Genomic DNA, 16857 nt, shown 5'->3' with positions numbered 1-16857 from the left:
GAATCCCAGCCTGTGCCCCCCCCCCCACAGACACCCCAGGCTCAAGTACTCTGCTCCGGGGTGGAAGGTGTGTACTGGGGGGGGGTCTGATCATCTCTCAGGGGAACACGTCCTTGGGGCTGGGCCAGACGTAGCAATCTAAGAAATTAGGAGCCCAATTCCTAGGGGTGTGACAGAGCATTGCGGGGGGGTCGCGCCCTTGCAGGAGGTGGGTGTGAAGAGGTTATTCCCCTGCTTCGGTTGCACGTGTTTCCCACCGGCCGGCAGTAAAGCCCTGCTGGTGCCTCAGTTTCCCCACGCAGAGCACCCACGAGCCAGGGGTGTCGCGGGGAAGTAAAGGAAGTCGGCAGCCAGGGAGTTCGTGCGGGGCCGGCAGCGGCACACGAGGAGTCGGGGCTGAGCCACGCCCTGGCCCTGCACACGGCAGGACGGGGGTAAAGGTGGGGGCAGGAGGTTCTGGTGACGCCCGGGCCCCCGCGTTCTGCCAGGGCAGCTGGGAAGGGCCCAGGCCGGAGCGCTCCTGCGGGCTGCGCTGGCGCCGAAGCGGGACTGCGGGAGAACAGCCTCACCTGGCGGCCACTTCCTGCAGTGATACAATGAGGCTCCAGTGAGCTCCCTCCCCGCGCAAACCCAGCACAGCCCGGTCTGCCCGTCCGTCCGTCCGTGTGTCTGTCTGTCTGTCCCTGTGTGTGTGCGCTGGGCGGGGCGCGGGCCGGGCTCCGGCTGCCCCTGCTGGGTTCGCGCAGGGAAACGGGCCGGGACAGAGCTCTGGAAACGCTTCTCCGCTTCCTCCCCTGCAGCCTGCGGCGGCCCCGGCTGCGCGCTCGCCCCTCCCGGCTCGGCCCGGCGGCGCAGAGGGGGCGGGACGCGGCTTCCGCCCCACTTCTTGTACCGGCGCTCAGCGGCTCCTTATCGCTGTGCGCCTCTGGCGCAGTAATAGCGGGCGGTGTCCTCGGGCCTCAGGCCGGTCATGTCCAGGTGCAGCAGGTTGTTGCTGTTGTCCCGGGAGATGGTAAAGCGGCCTCTCACCGCATCCGCGTAGCTCGTACTACCCCCAGCGGTGCTTATGTAAGCGACCCACTCCGGCCCCTTGCCGGGCGCCTGGCGGTACCAGTTCATGTCGTAGCTGCTGAAGGTGAAGCCGGAGGCTTTGCAGGAGAGGCGCAGGGAGTCTCCAGCCTCCTTCACGTCCCCTCCGGACTCCTCTAGCCGCACCTGGCCGCGGGCCCCTGCGGACACACACACACACACGGGTCACACCTGCCGCCCCCTTCCCCGAGCGCGGCGGGGCCCCGCGGGCAGATACCTTCCAGCGCCGCTGCGCTCAGCAGAAGAAAGAGCCAGGAGCTCATGGCCGCCGCCGGCGGAGGGGAAGGGTCTCGGGGCGCGTGTCCGGTGCCCGGCTCGGCCCGGCGCGGGGTCTGGGGTCTGTGTTCCCGCTGCAGCCCGGCCAGGCACAGACCCGGAGCGCTTAACAGGAACCACGCTCCCTCATTTGCATATTCCCGCCTCTCTCCCTGAGCCAACGTCCCTCATTGGGCACCGGAGTGACGGGGGCTACGGCGGGGGGGGTGTTTGTTCCGCGCCCCCGGGGATCCCCGGTGGCCGGGACCGACTCGGGTTGTAAATGTGAGCTGCGCCCCCCGGCGAGTTCCCCAGGCCCTCGGGCCGGATTCCCACTTCATCCCCAGCCGCACCAGTGGGTTCCTGGGGCGGAGGGGCGCTGGGTGGGACCCGAAGGGGACACACACCGCTGGGCTGCAGAACGGGGCCAGGCGGTGGCCGGGGGTTGCTCAGGGGCGGGGGATGCTGAGGGGTCTGTGCGGGAGCGGGGGAGGGGCGCTGCCCATTGTAAACGAATGTAAAGGGGGTTTAGAAACCTACCGGGCCCCCAGTTTCAACAGGATTTGAGCACCTCCCTCCCCTGAACCTCCCCAGAATCCCAGCCTGTGTCCCGCCCCCCCCCCTCACTCCCCAGGCTCAAGTACTCTGCTCCGGGATGGAAGGTGTGTACTGAGGGGGTCTGATCATCTCTCAGGGGAACACGTCCTTGGGGCTGGGCCACACGTAGTAATCTAAGAAATTAGGAGCCCAATTCCTAGGGGTGTGACAGAGCATTGCGGGGGGGATCGCGCCCTTGCAGGAGGTGGGTGTGAAGAGGTTATTCCCCTGCTTCGGTTGCACGTGTGTCCCACCGGCCGGGAGTAAAGCCCTGCTGGTGCCTCAGTTTCCCCACGCAGAGCACCCACGAGCCAGGGGTGTCTCGGGGAAGTAAAGGAAGTCGGCAGCCAGGGAGTTCGTGCGGGGCCGGCAGCGGCACACGAGGAGTCGGGGCTCAGCCACGCCCTGGCCCTGCACACGGCAGGACGGGGGTAAAGGTGGGGGCAGGAGGTTCTGGTGACTCCCTGCCCCCGCGTTCTGTCAGGGTGTGATGGAGTGGGGGGGGTGCATGTGTGAGTCAGGCTGGGTGTCCGAGGCAAGCAGCAGCTCCCAGTGGCTGAGGATGACCCTGGGGCTACAACTGGCAGGTAACACCTCTGCCCTGAACAAAGAGGAGGGAGGAGCCGAGCTGGGTTTTGAATCGGGGGCGGCGGTTAAAGGCTGGGGGAAGAGAGAGCTGGAAGGAGGCAGCCTGAGGAGGGGTGAAGCTACACCCCAGACGGGCACCCCTCGGGGTCTTCTCCCCAGGACGGGTTGGAAGGACTGTCTCTGACTGCTGTACTGTCGATTCTGTGAGAAACTGGACATCTGTCGCCTAATAAACCTCCTGTTGTACCTGCTGAGTGAGAGTCTCTCTTGTCAGAGGACGGGGTGCAGTGCAGGGGGACCCCTGAACCCCATCACACAGGGCAGCTGGGAAGGGCCCAGGCCGGAGCGCTCCTGCGGGCTGCGCTGGCGCCGAAGCAGGACTGCGGGAGAACAGCCTCACCTGGCGGCCACTTCCCCCAGTGATACAATGAGGCTCGAGTCAGCTCCCCCCGCGCAAACCCAGCACAGCCCGGTCTGTCCGTCCGTCCGTGTGTCTGTCTGTCCGTGTGTGTGTGCGCTGGGCGGGGCGCGGGCCGGGCTCCGGCTGCCCCTGCTGGGTTCGCGCTGCGAAACGGGCCGGGACAGAGCTCTGGAAACGCTTCTCCGCTTCCTCCCCTGCAGCCTGCGGCGGCCCCGGCTGCGCGCTCGCCCCTCCCGGCTCGGCCCGGCGGCGCAGAGGGGGCGGGACGCGGCTTCCGCCCCACTTCTTGTACCGGCGCTCAGCGGATCCTTATCGCTGTGTGTCTAACGCAGTAGTATCGGGCGGTGTCCTCGGGCCTCAGGCCGGTCATGTCCAGGTGCAGCAGGTTGTTGGCGTTGTCCCGGGAGATGGTGAAGCGGCCTCTCACCGCATCCAGGTAGCTCTTACTACCCCCATCTGTGCTTATTTCTGCGACCCACTCCGGCCCCTTGCCGGGCGCCTGGCGGTACCAGTACATGTAGTATTCGCTGAAGGTGAAGCCGGAGGCTCTGCAGGAGAGGCGCAGGGAGTCTCCGGCCTCCTTCACGTCCCCTCCGGACTCCTCCAGCCGCACCTGGCCGCGGGCCCCTGCGGACACACACGCACACACGGGTCACACCTGCCGCCCCCTTCCCCGAGCGCGGCGGGGCCCCGCGGGCAGATACCTTCCAGCGCCGCTGCGCTCAGCAGGAGAAGGAGCCAGGAGCTCATGGCCGCCGCTGCCGGAGGGGAAGGGTCTCGGGAGGCGTGTCCGGTGCCCGGCTCGGCCCGGCGCCGGGCGCTGAGGTCTGTGTTCCCGCTGCAGCCCGGCCAGGCACAGACCCGGAGCGCTGAACAGGAACCACGCCCCCTCAATTGCATGTTCCCGCCTCTCTCCCTGCGCCAACGTCCCTCATTGGGCACCGGCGTGACGAGGACTAAGGGCGGGGGGTGTTTGTTCCGCGCCCCCGGGGATCCCCGGTGGCCGGGACCGACTCGGGTTGTAAATTTGAGCTGCGCCCCCCGGCGAGCTCCCCAGGCCCTCGGGCCGGACTCCCACTTCATCCCCAGCCGCTCCACTGAGCTCCTGGGGCGGAGGGGCGCTGGGTGGGACCCGGAGGGGACTCACGTCGCTGGGCTGGAGAACGGGGCCAGGCGGTGGCCGGGGGTTGCGCAGGGGCGGGGGATGCTGACGGGTCTGTGCGGGAGAGATGCAGACGCGCTTCCCCTTGGAAACGAGGCTAACAGGGGTTAGGGTCCTGCCCGCTCAGCAAATTTCACACGATTTGAGCACCCCCCGCCCCGGAACCCGCCCAGGATCCCAGCCACGCTCACCCCTTGTGTAACCCCCCCAGCGCCTCTGGCCTGGACAGCAGCTTTTGTACGGAGCAGGTCACAAGGGTACCCCGTGTGGGGCTGGGCTCGATAGGGGAGATTGAGGAACTGGGGGCACAACTCCGATTGGTTTCCCGGGGATGTGCGGTGCAGCGCTGCCTTTGTCGAGGTGGTGGGGGTGAGTGAAGACTTTAGCCAGCTGCTTCGGCTGCCGAGGTTTCCTGCTGGCCTGTATGGTGGGTGCCTCAGTTTCCCCGGGCGTAGTGTAGTCGGGGATGGAACTTCCCATACGATGACTTTCTCGGTATAGACGCTGGACCTCCGTGGCCTTGGTAACCCAGGCAACCAGGGGACCCCTTTCTTCCCGGGAACAGGCCAGAGGCGGAGGAGGGACCGGGCCGGCTGCAATCGGAACTGGGCTGCTGAGCGGAGCAGTCCTGTCTGGCTGGGAAGGGCGGGAGGGGCCAGGGCCCGGCTGGGGGACCCCTCTGGCCCCGCTCCCCAGGACGGGTCGGACTGACGGGTTCTGGTCCCTATGCTGACAAGTCTGTTCTGGGCTGTGACCCTGTCGCCCCGTCCCCCTCCTGTTCTCCCCGCTGCGTGAGAGCCGCGTCCCCCCGGGGGGGGCAGGGCCGGGGACCCCCGCTCCGGGACTGGGGGGTCTGTTCACAGGATACCCCTGGGAGGAGTCACTCAGTGGTGGGGTGAAAATTACCCGAGGGCTGGGCCGGACTCCCGCAGCCAGGCCCCTCCCCAGCCGTGAGAAGGGAAACAGCCGCGGGGCAGGGACTTAAAAGCTGGGGCCCGTTTCTGGGCTGCCCGGGAGGCTCCTGCTTTGCGGACTATCTGTCCCTCCCTCGGCGGGGGCGGCGGCGGACAGCCAGCGGGATGGGAGAGTTACTTCAGACTCTCTTGTGCTCTTTCTGCTCGGGTGACCCCAGGCTGCGCTCCGAGCCTCCCGGCTGCCCGCGGGCCGCGGGGCGGGCTTGAGATTTCCTGCGCGCTCTGGTTTTTGTACCAGCGCCCGGCGGTTTCACCTGCCTGTGCGCCTCTGGCGCAGTAATAGCGGGCGGTGTCCTCGGGCCTCAGGCCGGTCATGTCCAGGTGCAACAGGTTGTTGGCGTTGTCCCGCGAGATGGTGAAGCGGCCTTGGACCGAGCTGGCGTAATTTATGGTACTGCCGGCCCAGTAGCTGATATAAGCCACCCACTCCGGCCCCTTGCCGGGCGCCTGGCGGTACCAGTACATGTAGTAATCTCCGAAGGTGAAGCCGGAGGCTTTGCAGGAGAGGCGCAGGGAGTCTCCGGCCTCCTTCACGTCCCCTCCGGACTCCTCCAGCCGCACCTGGCCGCGGGCCCCTGCGGACACACACACACACACGGGTCACACCTGCCGGCCCCTTTCCCGAGCGCGGCGGGGCCCCGCGGGCAGATACCTTCCAGCGCCGCTGCGCTCAGCAGGAGAAGGAGCCAGGAGCTCATGGCCGCCGCTGCCGGAGGGGAAGGGTCTCGGGGCGCGTGTCCGGTGCCCGGTGCCCGGCTCGGCCCGGCGCGGGGTCTGGGGTCTGTGTTCCCGCTGGAGCCCGGCCAGGCACAGACCCGGAGCGCTGACCAGGAACCACGCCCCCTCATTTGCATGTTCCCGCCTCTCTCCCTGTGCCAACGTCCCTCATTGGGCACCGGCGTGACGGGAGCTGCGGAAGGGGGGATGTTTGTTCCGCGCCCCCGGGGATCCCCGGTGGCCGGGACCGACTCGGGTTGTAAATGTGACCTGCGACCCCCGGCGAGCTCCCCAGGCCCTCGGGCCGGACTCCCACTTCATCCCCAGCCGCACCAGTAAGCTCCTGGGGCGGAGGGGCGCTGGGTGGGACCCGGGGGGACACACACAGCTGGGCTGGAGAACGGGGCCAGGCGGTGGCCGGGGGTTGCGCAGGGGCGGGGGATGCTGACGGGTCTGTGCGGGAGCGGGGGAGGGGCGCTGCCCATTGCAAACGAATGTCAAGGGGGTTTAGGACCCTGCCGGGCCCCCAATTTCAACAGGATTTGAGCACCTCCCTCCCCTGAACCTCCCGAGAATCCCAGCCTGTGTACCTGTGATGAAGTGGGGGATACCTGTGTATGTGTGTGGCTCACAGAGGGTGTGGGGCTCCTGCTGAGGATAACCCTGACAACCAGGTAACACCTTTGTACTGCAGACAAAGGAGGAGGTGGAGCCTGAGGGGTTTGAATTGGAACTGGGAGTTGGAAGCAGTTAGTCTGGGCTGGGAGAGAGAGAGAGACAAAGGAGGGGGCCAGGCCCCAGCTCTGGGGGCCCCTCGGGGCCTCCTCTCCTCAACATGGATTGGACTGGCTGTCTCTGCCTGATGTACTGAGTCCTCTGTACGATGCTGTGTCCTGTCGGCTAATAAACCCGCTGTTTTCCTGCTGAGTGAGAGACTCTCCTGCCTGTGGACAGGGTGCAGAGCTTGGGGGACCCCAGAACCCCATCACACTGGTGTCAGGAGTGGGATGTTCTGCACCCCGAGGATGGAGCATCCAGCAGTAAGTGACCGGGGCCCCGGAAGAAGTGGGGCCTGCGAGACCCAGGTGTGCTGAAGGGCAGTGAGGTGCAGTTCCCCAAGGCGGAGGGGCCTGCGGCCGAACCCAAGCAACTGCGGTTGTGGTCCTCGAGAGGGGGTGTCGCACCTGAGGAGGGGTTACTCCTGGGAATCTGTTGGAGTCGGTCCCAGAAGGTGGAGGGGCCGAGAGCCCAACCCCCAGGAACAAGTGACCCCTGAGGAGGCTGACGCTGAATGAGTTCTTCCCAAGACAGTGTGCTCATGGTCCTTGAGAGCGGGTGTCACACTGAAGAAGGGGTTCCGCTGGGAGTCTGTTGGAGTCGGTCCCAGAGGGCAGAGGGGCCTACGGCCTAACCCTGGGCAGCTTGTGACCCGCAAGGAGCCTGGCACACTGAAGGGATTCTTCCAGGAAGCGTGGGGTGCAGAGGGCATCAGCCTGAGAGCCTGCAACCACGCTAAGCAACTTCGCTGTGAAGTGGCAGCACCTGGAAACTGAATCGAGATTAAAGAAGCTGGACAAGGCAGCGTGGATGTGCAGTGGCGGAGCTGAGGGCTGGGGAGAATCCTGCAGAGGTGAGCCTGGATCGGGGCAGGGAACCCTGGACTGCATGGAGCTCTGAACCAAGTGGCCTGCCACAGCTCAAGGAGGGAAGGAGCGATTCCAACCCATCATCTACTAGTGGCCAAGACAGACCTGCGAAAAGTTTCCCAGGCCTGGGCCGAGGAAGGTGCCTGTGTGTCTGTGCAGGAAAGCAGCTTGTCCACTGCGAATGGCAAGTTGTCTGTGAGAGAAGCTGCTCCACCTTCTGTGTGTGTGTGGAGACCAGCCCGGGGGCTGGGACAAAGGAGAAAGTGTCTCCCATTGTCTGTCTGTGTTGAACAGCAGCAGCAGCCTGGGGAGAGAGCAGAGCCTGCATTTGGAAAAGGTGCCAATGAGGAAACTAGCCCATTGTCTGAGGAAGATTCCCCAGCCTGGGGTGGCTGGAGACGGATCCACCAGGAAAGAGCATTCCAGGTGTGTCTCTGAATCCAGCCATGGGGGCTGGAGCAGAGGGAATGGCTCCGGGATGGGGCAGTGGTGTCCCTGCTAAGGACACTGGTCCTTGGTGCAAGAAAAGTGCTTCTGCTTCTGGGGAAGTGAATCCTTTGCCTGAGCCTGGGGGGCTCGAGATGGAGCCAAGATCCCAGAGCTGGATCTGAGGGCAGCTGAAGCCCAGATGGGAAGTGGGCCTGCCTCTGTGTCTCTCAGGGGGGATGATGCTTTAACTCGGTCTGCTCCAGTTAGTATCATCAGGGAATCCCAGAGACCAGACGATTCTGGTACTTGTTCTTTGCCTGATGCTGAGGTGTTACTGGGAGGGGGTGAGAGGACTCTGTCCTACCAGAGTCATCCTCTCACCAGGACACAAAAACAGATGGGCAATGGAGTTATGCTGACTGATGAAGATAAAGAAGCTGGTAGCAGAAGGGAGGAAAGGGACCCTGACCTTCTGTCCGGTGGTACTGGCTGTCTGCCTGGAGGGGGATTACATGGGAATCTGCCTGATGGGCCAGAAGTGATCCTGGGTGTAGGTGAAACCCAGGAGCTGGTTGTGGCTCAAGGGAGCAGTGCCCTGTGGAGCCAGACAGGGGTGAGTTGTTGTTTGGGGGAGCTCTTGAGGAAAAGAATTTCCCTGAAACTTTTCCTGACCCGTCTGTGGGGACTGCAGAAAATGGGAGTGAGGTAAAGGAGAGTGAACAGGAAAGGTGCTTGTCTGTAAGCACCAGAGCAACCCTTTGCCTGGGGAGAAGTTTGTTTCAGCTCCTGCTAGCCAGGACCTGCCTGAGTGTGAAACCACTGGCTGTGCTCTGCAAGGGTCCAAAGCAGGCAGGGTAAAAGTTTCTCAGGAATTGGAAGCTGGTGCAAGTAAAGTAAAAACTATCAGGGAATGTGAGCAGCCCTGTGAGAACCAAATAAAACAGTTGCACAGTCAGTCTCTGTAGGATGCAGGAGAGCGCCAGCAATTCCCCATCTCCAGATGGTGGAAACACTTATATTCTTATACTGGACTCCACTTCTGATTCCATGGGGAGGCAGTAGTTGGAGGTAAAAGGACAAAGGAGCTGAGGGCCTGGTGGGCCAGTAAGGGATAAACATAAGAACATAAGAACATAAGAACATAAGAATGGCCATACTGGGTCAGACCAAAGGTCCATCAAGCCCAGCATCCCATCTGCCGACGGTGGCCAATGCCAGGTGCCCCAGAGAAGGAGAACAGAAGACAAGTGATTTATCTCCTGCCATCCATCTCCTGCCCTTGTTATGAAGGCTAGGGCACCATACTTTATCCCTGGCTAATAGCTATTTATGGACCTGACCTGCAAAAATTTATCAAGCTCTTTTTTAAACCCTAATAGAGTCCTGGCCTTCACAGCCTCCTCGGGCAAGGAGTTCCACAGGTTGACTGTGCGCTGTGTGAAGAAAAATTTCCTTTTATTAGTTTTGAACCTACTACCCATCAATTTCATTTGGTGTCCCCTAGTTCTTGTATTATGGGAAAAGGTAAATAATTTTTCTATATTCACTTTCTCCACACCATTCATGATTTTATATACCTCTATCATATCGCCCCTCAATCGCCTCTTTTCCAAACTGAAAAGTCCCAGTCTCTCTAGCCTCTCCCCATATGGGACCCTTTCCAAGCCCCTAATCATCTTAGTCGCCCTTTTCTGAACCTTTTCTAATGCCAATATATCTTTTTTGAGGTGAGGAGACCACATCTGCACGCAGTACTCGAGATGTGGGCGTACCATAGTTTTATATAGGGGAAGTATGATATCTTTTGTCTTATTATCGATCCCTTTTTTAATAATTCCTAACATCCTATTTGCCTTACTAACTGCCGCTGCACACTGCGTGGATGTCTTCAGAGAACTATCCACTATAACTCCAAGATCCCTTTCCTGATCTGTCGTAGCTAAATTTGACCCCATCATGTAGTACGTGTAATTTGGGTTATTTTTTCCAACATGCATTACCTTACACTTACCCACATTAAATTTCATTTGCCATTTTGCTGCCCAATCACTCAGTTTGCTGAGATCTCCTTGTAGTTCTTCACAATCCCTTTTGCTTTTGACTGTCCTGAACAACTTGGTGTCATCTGCAAACTTTGCCACCTCACTGCTTACCTCATTTTCTAGATCATTGATGAACAAGTTGAACAGGATCGGTCCCAGGACTGAGCCCTGGGGAACACCACTAGTTACCCCCCTCCATTGTGAAAATTTACCATTTATTCCAACCCTTTGTTTTCTGTCTTTTAACCAATTTCCGATCCATGAAAGGACCTTTCCTCCTATCCCATGGGATTCCTCCATGTGGATTCCTCCATGTGGATTCTGCGTCTGGGACTCACAAAACAACTCTCAGAAAGCAGTTTGGTTTGCAAATTTCCAGACTGGCAGGAAGGGGGCTGTCTCCCTGAGATCATCAATGGCGCAGCTCTTGTTAGAAGAGAGGGCACAGCCAGAGAGATCAAATTTCCACCCCAGGGGGCAAGGGAGAAGATTAGAACTTGATGGTGCTAAGAAAGGCCTCAGCCATTTATCCCCAAAATACCAGATTCTCAAGGAGGTTACACAAAAGTTGTGGTCTACCAAAGAGCAACGTAAATGTACAGTTGCAATGGGTTTGTTCTGTTACTCACGCCGACTGCTGTAACCAAGGGGTGCTGCTACCAAAAGCTGTAGAATTGTACCATACACTGAATGTTTGAAAAGAGCCATGTGACATGAGGACATTGATGTAGAAGCATGAATTGTATGTTGAAGGAGTCTGTAACTCTGAAATGTCACCATTGTTCCCTGTAACTAGTTTTGCAACCTCTGCCATGAGAAGGAACATTCCAAACCTATTGTGTGGCATGAAAGGGGAAACTGAGGCACACAACCATTTTGGTGGTCTGGCTAAATGCCAAGGGTGGAAGCATTTGTACCTTCCTTTACTGGACTGTAACTGAATTCCAAACATTGGGCGGAGCAGCTGTATGGACTGGTGGGCAGACGGGGCAGGGCCCAGACCAGAAAAGAACTATTTGATCTGTTGGTGCTGCAGCATCTGTATGGGCTCTGCCTGCCCGACTTGAGAACGTGGCTGATGGACCAGAAACAAAGGCCGGGAGACCGACCAACCTGAGGGAACTAAAGGGACTTGTCTGGCTGTATCACATGAAAAGGGCCAAGACCAAGCTCCTGACTTGGAGCCTCCCCCAGCAGGATTATGACATGGAGGTGGTGCACATCAAGGGGAGCACTGAGGGTGCAGCCGACGCCCAATCACGAGGGGAGGGCCCCGAACTTCCCCAGGTCACCGACTGAGTGACCCCGCTCAGTTCGGTCTGGAAGGGGGGAGAGATGTGATGGAGTGGGGGATACCTGTGTATGTGTGTGGCTCACAGAGGGTGTGGGGCTCCTGCTGAGGATAACCCTGACAACCAGGTAACACCTTTGTACTGCAGACAAAGGAGGAGGTGGAGCCTGAGGGGTTTGAATTGGAACTGGGAGTTGGAAGCAGTTAGTCTGGGCTGGGAGAGAGAGAGAGACAAAGGAGGGGGCCAGGCCCCGGCTCTGGGGGCCCCTCGGGGCCTCCTCTCCTCAACATGGATTGGACTGGCTGTCTCTGCCTGATGTACTGAGTCCTCTGTACGATGCTGTGTCCTGTCGGCTAATAAACCCGCTGTTTTCCTGCTGAGTGAGAGACTCTCCTGCCTGTGGACAGGGTGCAGAGCTTGGGGGACCCCAGAACCCCATCACAGTACCGCCCCCCCCCCCACAGACACCCCAGGCTGAAGTACTCTGCTCCGGGGTGGAAGGTGTGTACTGCTTGGGTCTGATCATCTCTCAGTTGAACACTTCCTTGGGGCTACGCCAGACGTAGTAACCTAAGAAATTAGGAGCCCAATTCCTAGGGGTGTGACAGAGCATTGCGGGGGGGTCGCGCACTTGCAGGAGGTGGGTGTGAAGAGGTTATTCCCCTGCTTCGGTTGCACGTGTTTCCCACCGGCCGGCAGTAAAGCCCTGCTGGGTGCCTCAGTTTCCCCACGCAGAGCACCCACGAGCCAGGGGTGTCGCGGGGAAGTAAAGGAAGTCGGCAGCCAGGGAGTTCGTGCGGGGCCGGCAGCGGCACACGAGGAGTCGGGGCTGAGCCACGCCCTGGCCCTGCACACGGCAGGACGGGGGTAAAGGTGGGGGCAGGAGGTTCTGGTGACGCCCGGGCCCCCGCGTTCTGCCAGGGCAGCTGGGAAGGGCCCAGCCCGGAGCGCTCCTGCGGGCTGCGCTGGCGCCGAAGCGGGACTGCGGGAGAACAGCCTCACCTGGCGGCCACTTCCTGCAGTGATACAATGAGGCTCCAGTCAGCTCCCCCCACCCCGCGCAAACCCAGCACAGCCCGGTCTGTCCGTCCGTCCGTGTGTCTGTCTGTCTGTCTGTCCGTCCGTCCGTGTGTCTGTCTGTCCGTGTGTGCGCTGGGCGGGGCGCGGGCCGGGCTCCGGCTGCCCCTGCTGGGTTCGCGCAGGGAAACGTCCGGGACAGAGCTCTGGAAACGCTTCTCCGCTTCCTCCCCTGCAGCCTGCGGCGGCCCCGGCTGCGCGCTCGCCCCTCCCGGCTCGGCCCGCCGGCGCAGAGGGGGCGGGACGCGGCTTCCGCCCCACTTCTTGTACCGGCGCTCAGCGGCTCCTTATCGCTGTGTGTCTAACGCAGTAGTACCGGGCGGTGTCCTCGGGCCTCAGGCCGGTCATGTCCAGGTGCAGCAGGTTGTTGGCGTTGTCCCGGGAGATGGTGAAGCGGCCTCTCACCGCATCCGCGTAGCTCGTACTACCCCCGTCTGTGCTTATTTCTGCGACCCACTCCGGCCCCTTGCCGGGCGCCTGGCGGTACCAGTACATCCAGTAGCTGCTGAAGGTGAAGCCGGAGGCTTTGCAGAAGAGGCGCAGGGAGTCTCCGGCCTCCTTCACGTCCCCTCCGGACTCCTCCAGAAGCACCTGGCCGCGGGCCCCTGCGGACACACACACACACACGGGTCACGCCTGCCGCCCCCTTCCCCGAGCGCGGCGGGGCCCCGCGGGCAGATACCTTCCAGCGCCGCTGCGCTCAGCAGGAGAAGGAGCCAGGAGCTCATGGCCGCCGCTGCCGGAGGGGAAGGGTCTCGGGGCGCGTGTCCGGTGTCCGGGGCCCGGATCGGCCCGGCGCGGGGCTGGGGTCTGTGTTCCCGCTGCAGCCCGGCCAGGCACAGACCAGGAGCGGAGAACAGGAACCACGCCCCCTCATTTGCATGTTCCCGCCTCTCTCCCAGGGCCAACGTCCCTCATTGGGCACCGGAGTGACCGGGGCTAACGCGGGGGGGTGGTTTGCCGCGCCCCCAGAGAGCCCCGGTGGCCGGGACCGACTCGGGTTGTACATGTGACCTGCGCCCCCCGGCGAGCTCCCCAGGCCGTCGGGCCGGACTCCCACTTCATCCCCAGCCGCACCAGTGAGCTCCTGGGGCGGAGGGGAGCTGGGGCGGACCCGGAGGGGACACACAGCGCTGGGCTGGAGAACGGGGCCAGGCGGTGGCCGGGGGTTGCGCAGGGGCGGGGGATGCTGACGGGTCTGTGCGGGAGCGATGCAGACGCGCTTCCCCTTGGAAACGAGGCTAACAGGGGTTCGGGTCCTGCCCGCTCAGCAAATTTCACACGATTTGAGCACCCCCCGCCCCGGAACCCGCCCAGTATCCCAGCCACGCTCACCCCTTGTGTAACCCCCCCAGCGCCTCTGGCCTGGGCAGCAGCTTTTGTACGGAGCAGGTCACAAGGGTACCCCGTGTGGGGCTGGGCTCGATAGGGGAGAGTGAGGAACTGGGGGCACAACTCCGATTGGTTTCCCGGGGATGTGCGGTGCAGCGCTGCCTTTGTCGAGGTGGTGGGGGTGAGTGAAGACTTTAGCCAGCTGCTTCGGCTGCCGAGGTTTCCTGCTGGCCTGTATGGTGGGTGCCTCAGTTTCCCCGGGCGTAGTGTAGTCGGGGATGGAACTTCCCATACGATGACTTTCTCGGTATAGACGCTGGACCTCCGTGGCCTTGGTAACCCAGGCAACCAGGGGACCCCTTTCTTCCCGGGAACAGGCCAGAGGCGGAGCAGGGACCGGGCTGGCCTGGTCGGAACTGGGCTGCTGAGCGCAGCGGTCTCGTCTGGCTGTGGAGGGAGGGAGGGGCCAGGGCCCGGCTCGGGGACCCCTCTGGCCCCGCTCCCCAGGACGGGTCGGACTGACGGGTTCTGGTCCCTGTGCTGACAAGTCTGTTCTGGGCTGTGGCCCTGTCGCCCCCTCCCCCTCCTGTTCTCCCCGCTGCGTGAGAGCCGCGTCCGCCCGCGGGTGGGGGCAGGGCCGGGGACCCCCGCTCCGGGACTGGGGGGTCTGTTCACAGGATACCCCTGGGAGGTGTCACTCAGTGGTGGGGTGAAAATTACCCAAGGGCTGGGCCGGACTCCCGCAGCCAGGCCCCTCCCCAGCCGTGAGAAGGGAAACAGCCGCGGGGCAGGGAGTTAAAAGCTGGGGCCCGTTTCTGGGCTCCCCGGGAGGCTTCTGCTTTGCGGACTTTTTGTATCGGTTTTTGTACCAGCGCCCGGCGGCTTCTCCTCCCTGTGCGCCTCTGGCGCAGTAGTATCGGGCGGTGTCCTCGGGCTTCAGGCCGGTCATGTCCAGGTGCAGCAGGTTGTTGGCGTTGTCCCGCGAGATGGTGAAGCGGCCTTTCACCGCATCCAGGTACCTCGTACTACCCCCACTGTCGCTTATATAAGCCACCCACTCCGGCCCGTTGCCGGGCGCCTGGCGGTACCAGTACATCCAGTAGTCGCTGAAGGTGAAGCCGGAGGCTTTGCAGGAGAGGCGCAGGGAGTCTGCGGCCTCCTTCACGTCCCCTCCGGACTCCTCCAGAAGCACCTGGCCGCGGGCCCCTGCGGACACACACACACACACGGGTCACACCTGCCGCCCCCTTTCCCGAGCGCGGCGGGGCCCCGCGGGCAGATACCTTCCAGCGCCGCTGCGCTCAGCAGGAGAAGAAGCCAGGAGCTCATGGCCGCCGCTGCCGGAGGGGAAGGGTCTCGGGGCGCGTGTCCGGTGTCCGGTGTCCGGTGTCCGGTGCCCGGATCGGCCCGGATCGGCCCGGCGCCGGGGGCTGGGGTCTGTGTTCCCGCTGCAGCCCGGCCAGGCACAGACCAGGAGCGGAGAAGAGGAACCACGCCCCCTCATTTGCATGTTCCCGCCTCTCTCCCTGGGCCAACGTCCCTCATTGGGCACCGGAGTGACCGGGGCTAACGCGGGGGGGTGGTTTGCCGCGCCCCCAGAGAGCCCCGGTGGCCGGGACCGACTCGGGTTGTAAATGTGACCTGCGCCCCCCGGCGAGCTCCCCAGGCCCTCGGGCCGGACTCCCACTTCATCCCCAGCCGCACCAGTGAGCTCCTGGGGCGGAGGGGAGCTGGGGCGGACCCGGAGGGGACACACAGCGCTGGGCTGGAGAACGGGGCCAGGCGGTGGCCGGGGGTTGCGCGGGGGCGCAGGATGCTGACGGGTCTGTGCGGGAGAGATGCAGACGCGCTTCCCCTTGGAAACGAGGCTAACAGGGGTTAGGGTCCTGCCCGCTCAGCAAATTTCACACGATTTGAGCACCCCCCTCCCCGGAACCCGCCCAGGATCCCAGCCACGCTCACCCCTTGTGTAACCCCCCCAGCGCCTCTGCCCTGGACAGCAGCTTTTGTACGGAGCAGGTCACAAGGGTACCCCGTGTGGGGCTGGGCTCGATAGGGGAGAGTGAGGAACTGGGGGCACAACTCCGATTGGTTTCCCGGGGATGTGCGGTGCAGCGCTGCCTTTGTCGAGGTGGTGGGGGTGAGTGAAGACTTTAGCCAGCTGGTTCGGCTGCCGAGGTTTCCTGCTGGCCTGTATGGTGGGTGCCTCAGTTTCCCTGGGCGCAGTGTAGTCGGGGATGGAACTTCCCATACGATGACTTTCTCGGTATAGACGCTGGACCTCCGTGGCCTTGGTAACCCAGGCAAACAGGGGACCCCTTTCTTCCCGGGAACAGGCCAGAGGCGGAGCAGGGACCGGGCCGGCTGCAATCGGAACTGGGCTGCTGAGCGGAGCAGTCCTGTCTGGCTGGGAAGGGCGGGAGGGGCCAGGGCCCGGCTGGGGGACCCCTCTGGCCCCGCTCCTCAGGACGGGTCGGACTGACGGGTTCTGGTCCCTATGCTGACAAGTCTGTTCTGGGCTGTGACCCTGTGTGATGGGGTTCAGGGGTCCCCCTGCACTGCACCCCGTCCGCTGGCAGGAGTGACTCTCACTCAGCAGGTACAACAGCAGGTTTATTAGGCAACAGATGTCCAGTTTCTCACAGAAGCAACAGCATAGCTGCCAGAGACAGTCCTTCCAACCTGTCCTGGGGGGAAGACCCCGAGGGGGGCCCCTCTGGGGTGTAGCTTTCCCCTCCTCAGGCTGGCTGCCTTCCAGCTCTCCCTTCTCCTCCCCTCTAACTGCCGCCCCCGATTCAAAACCCAGCTCAGCTCCTCCCTGCTCTTTGTTTAGGCAGAGGTGTTATCTGCCAGTTGTAGCCCCAGGGTCATCCTTAGCCACTGGGAGCTGCTGCTTGCCTCGGACATCCAGCCTGACTCACACATGCACCCCCCCCACTCCATCACATCTCTCCCCCCTTCCAGACCGCACTGAGCGGGGTCACTTAGCCAGTGACCTGGGGAAGTTCGGGGCCCTCCCTGCGTGACAGGGCATCGGCTATGGTGTTGTTGCTCCCCTTGACGTGGACCACCTCCATGTCGTAGTCCTGCAGGAGCAGACTCCACCGCAGGAGCTTGGCGTTGGCCCCTTTCATGTGATGCAGCCAGGTCAGGGGTGAGTGATCGGTGTACACGGTGAAACGCCGTCCAAACAGGTACGGCTGCAGCTTCCCCAGCGCCCACACCATGGCCAGACA

At 62.6% G+C, this 16857-nt stretch overlaps 3 protein-coding genes and 1 gene segment (V, D, J or C); all 4 read right to left on the bottom strand.

Moving 5' to 3' along the window:
* Nucleotides 1-16857, bottom strand: part of LOC142004557 (T cell receptor alpha chain MC.7.G5-like) — a 369008-nt gene that overhangs the window by 230730 nt on the left and 121421 nt on the right. The gene's annotated exons all lie outside the window — the stretch shown is intronic.
* Nucleotides 286-3850, bottom strand: LOC142004439 (uncharacterized). The gene is given in 4 exon segments (XM_074982093.1): nt 286-1229; nt 2930-2972; nt 3279-3577; nt 3655-3850. Coding segments are annotated over 4 exon segments (1482 nt in total).
* Nucleotides 5201-13017, bottom strand: LOC142004438 (uncharacterized). Its single transcript, XM_074982092.1, has 5 exons — nt 12972-13017; nt 12595-12894; nt 10110-10138; nt 7074-7101; nt 5201-5661 (listed from the first exon to the last, which is right to left on the bottom strand). Exons 1-5 carry the CDS (start codon nt 13015-13017, stop codon nt 5201-5203), a joined length of 864 nt encoding a protein of 287 aa, XP_074838193.1.
* On the bottom strand, nt 13014-14950 carry LOC142004437 (Ig heavy chain V region 3-like). The segment is given in 3 exon segments: nt 13014-13110; nt 14491-14827; nt 14905-14950. Coding segments are annotated over 3 exon segments (480 nt in total).

The sequence above is a fragment of the Carettochelys insculpta genome, chromosome 32 (assembly GCF_033958435.1).
Source record: "Carettochelys insculpta isolate YL-2023 chromosome 32, ASM3395843v1, whole genome shotgun sequence".
NCBI lineage: Eukaryota > Metazoa > Chordata > Testudines > Carettochelyidae > Carettochelys > Carettochelys insculpta.
Note: the sequence above shows the minus strand (reverse complement) of the source record. Positions and strands in the feature narration are given on the sequence as shown.

Coding starts and splice junctions, on each gene's coding strand:
- LOC142004438 (XM_074982092.1), bottom strand. CDS start 13,017: ATGAGCTCCTGGCTCCTTCTCCTGCTGAGCGCAGCGGCGCTGGAAG. Junction 10,139..12,594: donor CACCGCCCGGTACTACTGCG/TTAGACACACAG, acceptor AAAGGGTTGGAA/TAAATGGTAAATTTTCACAA. Junction 5,662..7,073: donor CAGCGTCAGCCTCCTCAGGG/GTCACTTGTTCC, acceptor GTGTGTCCGCAG/GGGCCCGCGGCCAGGTGCGG.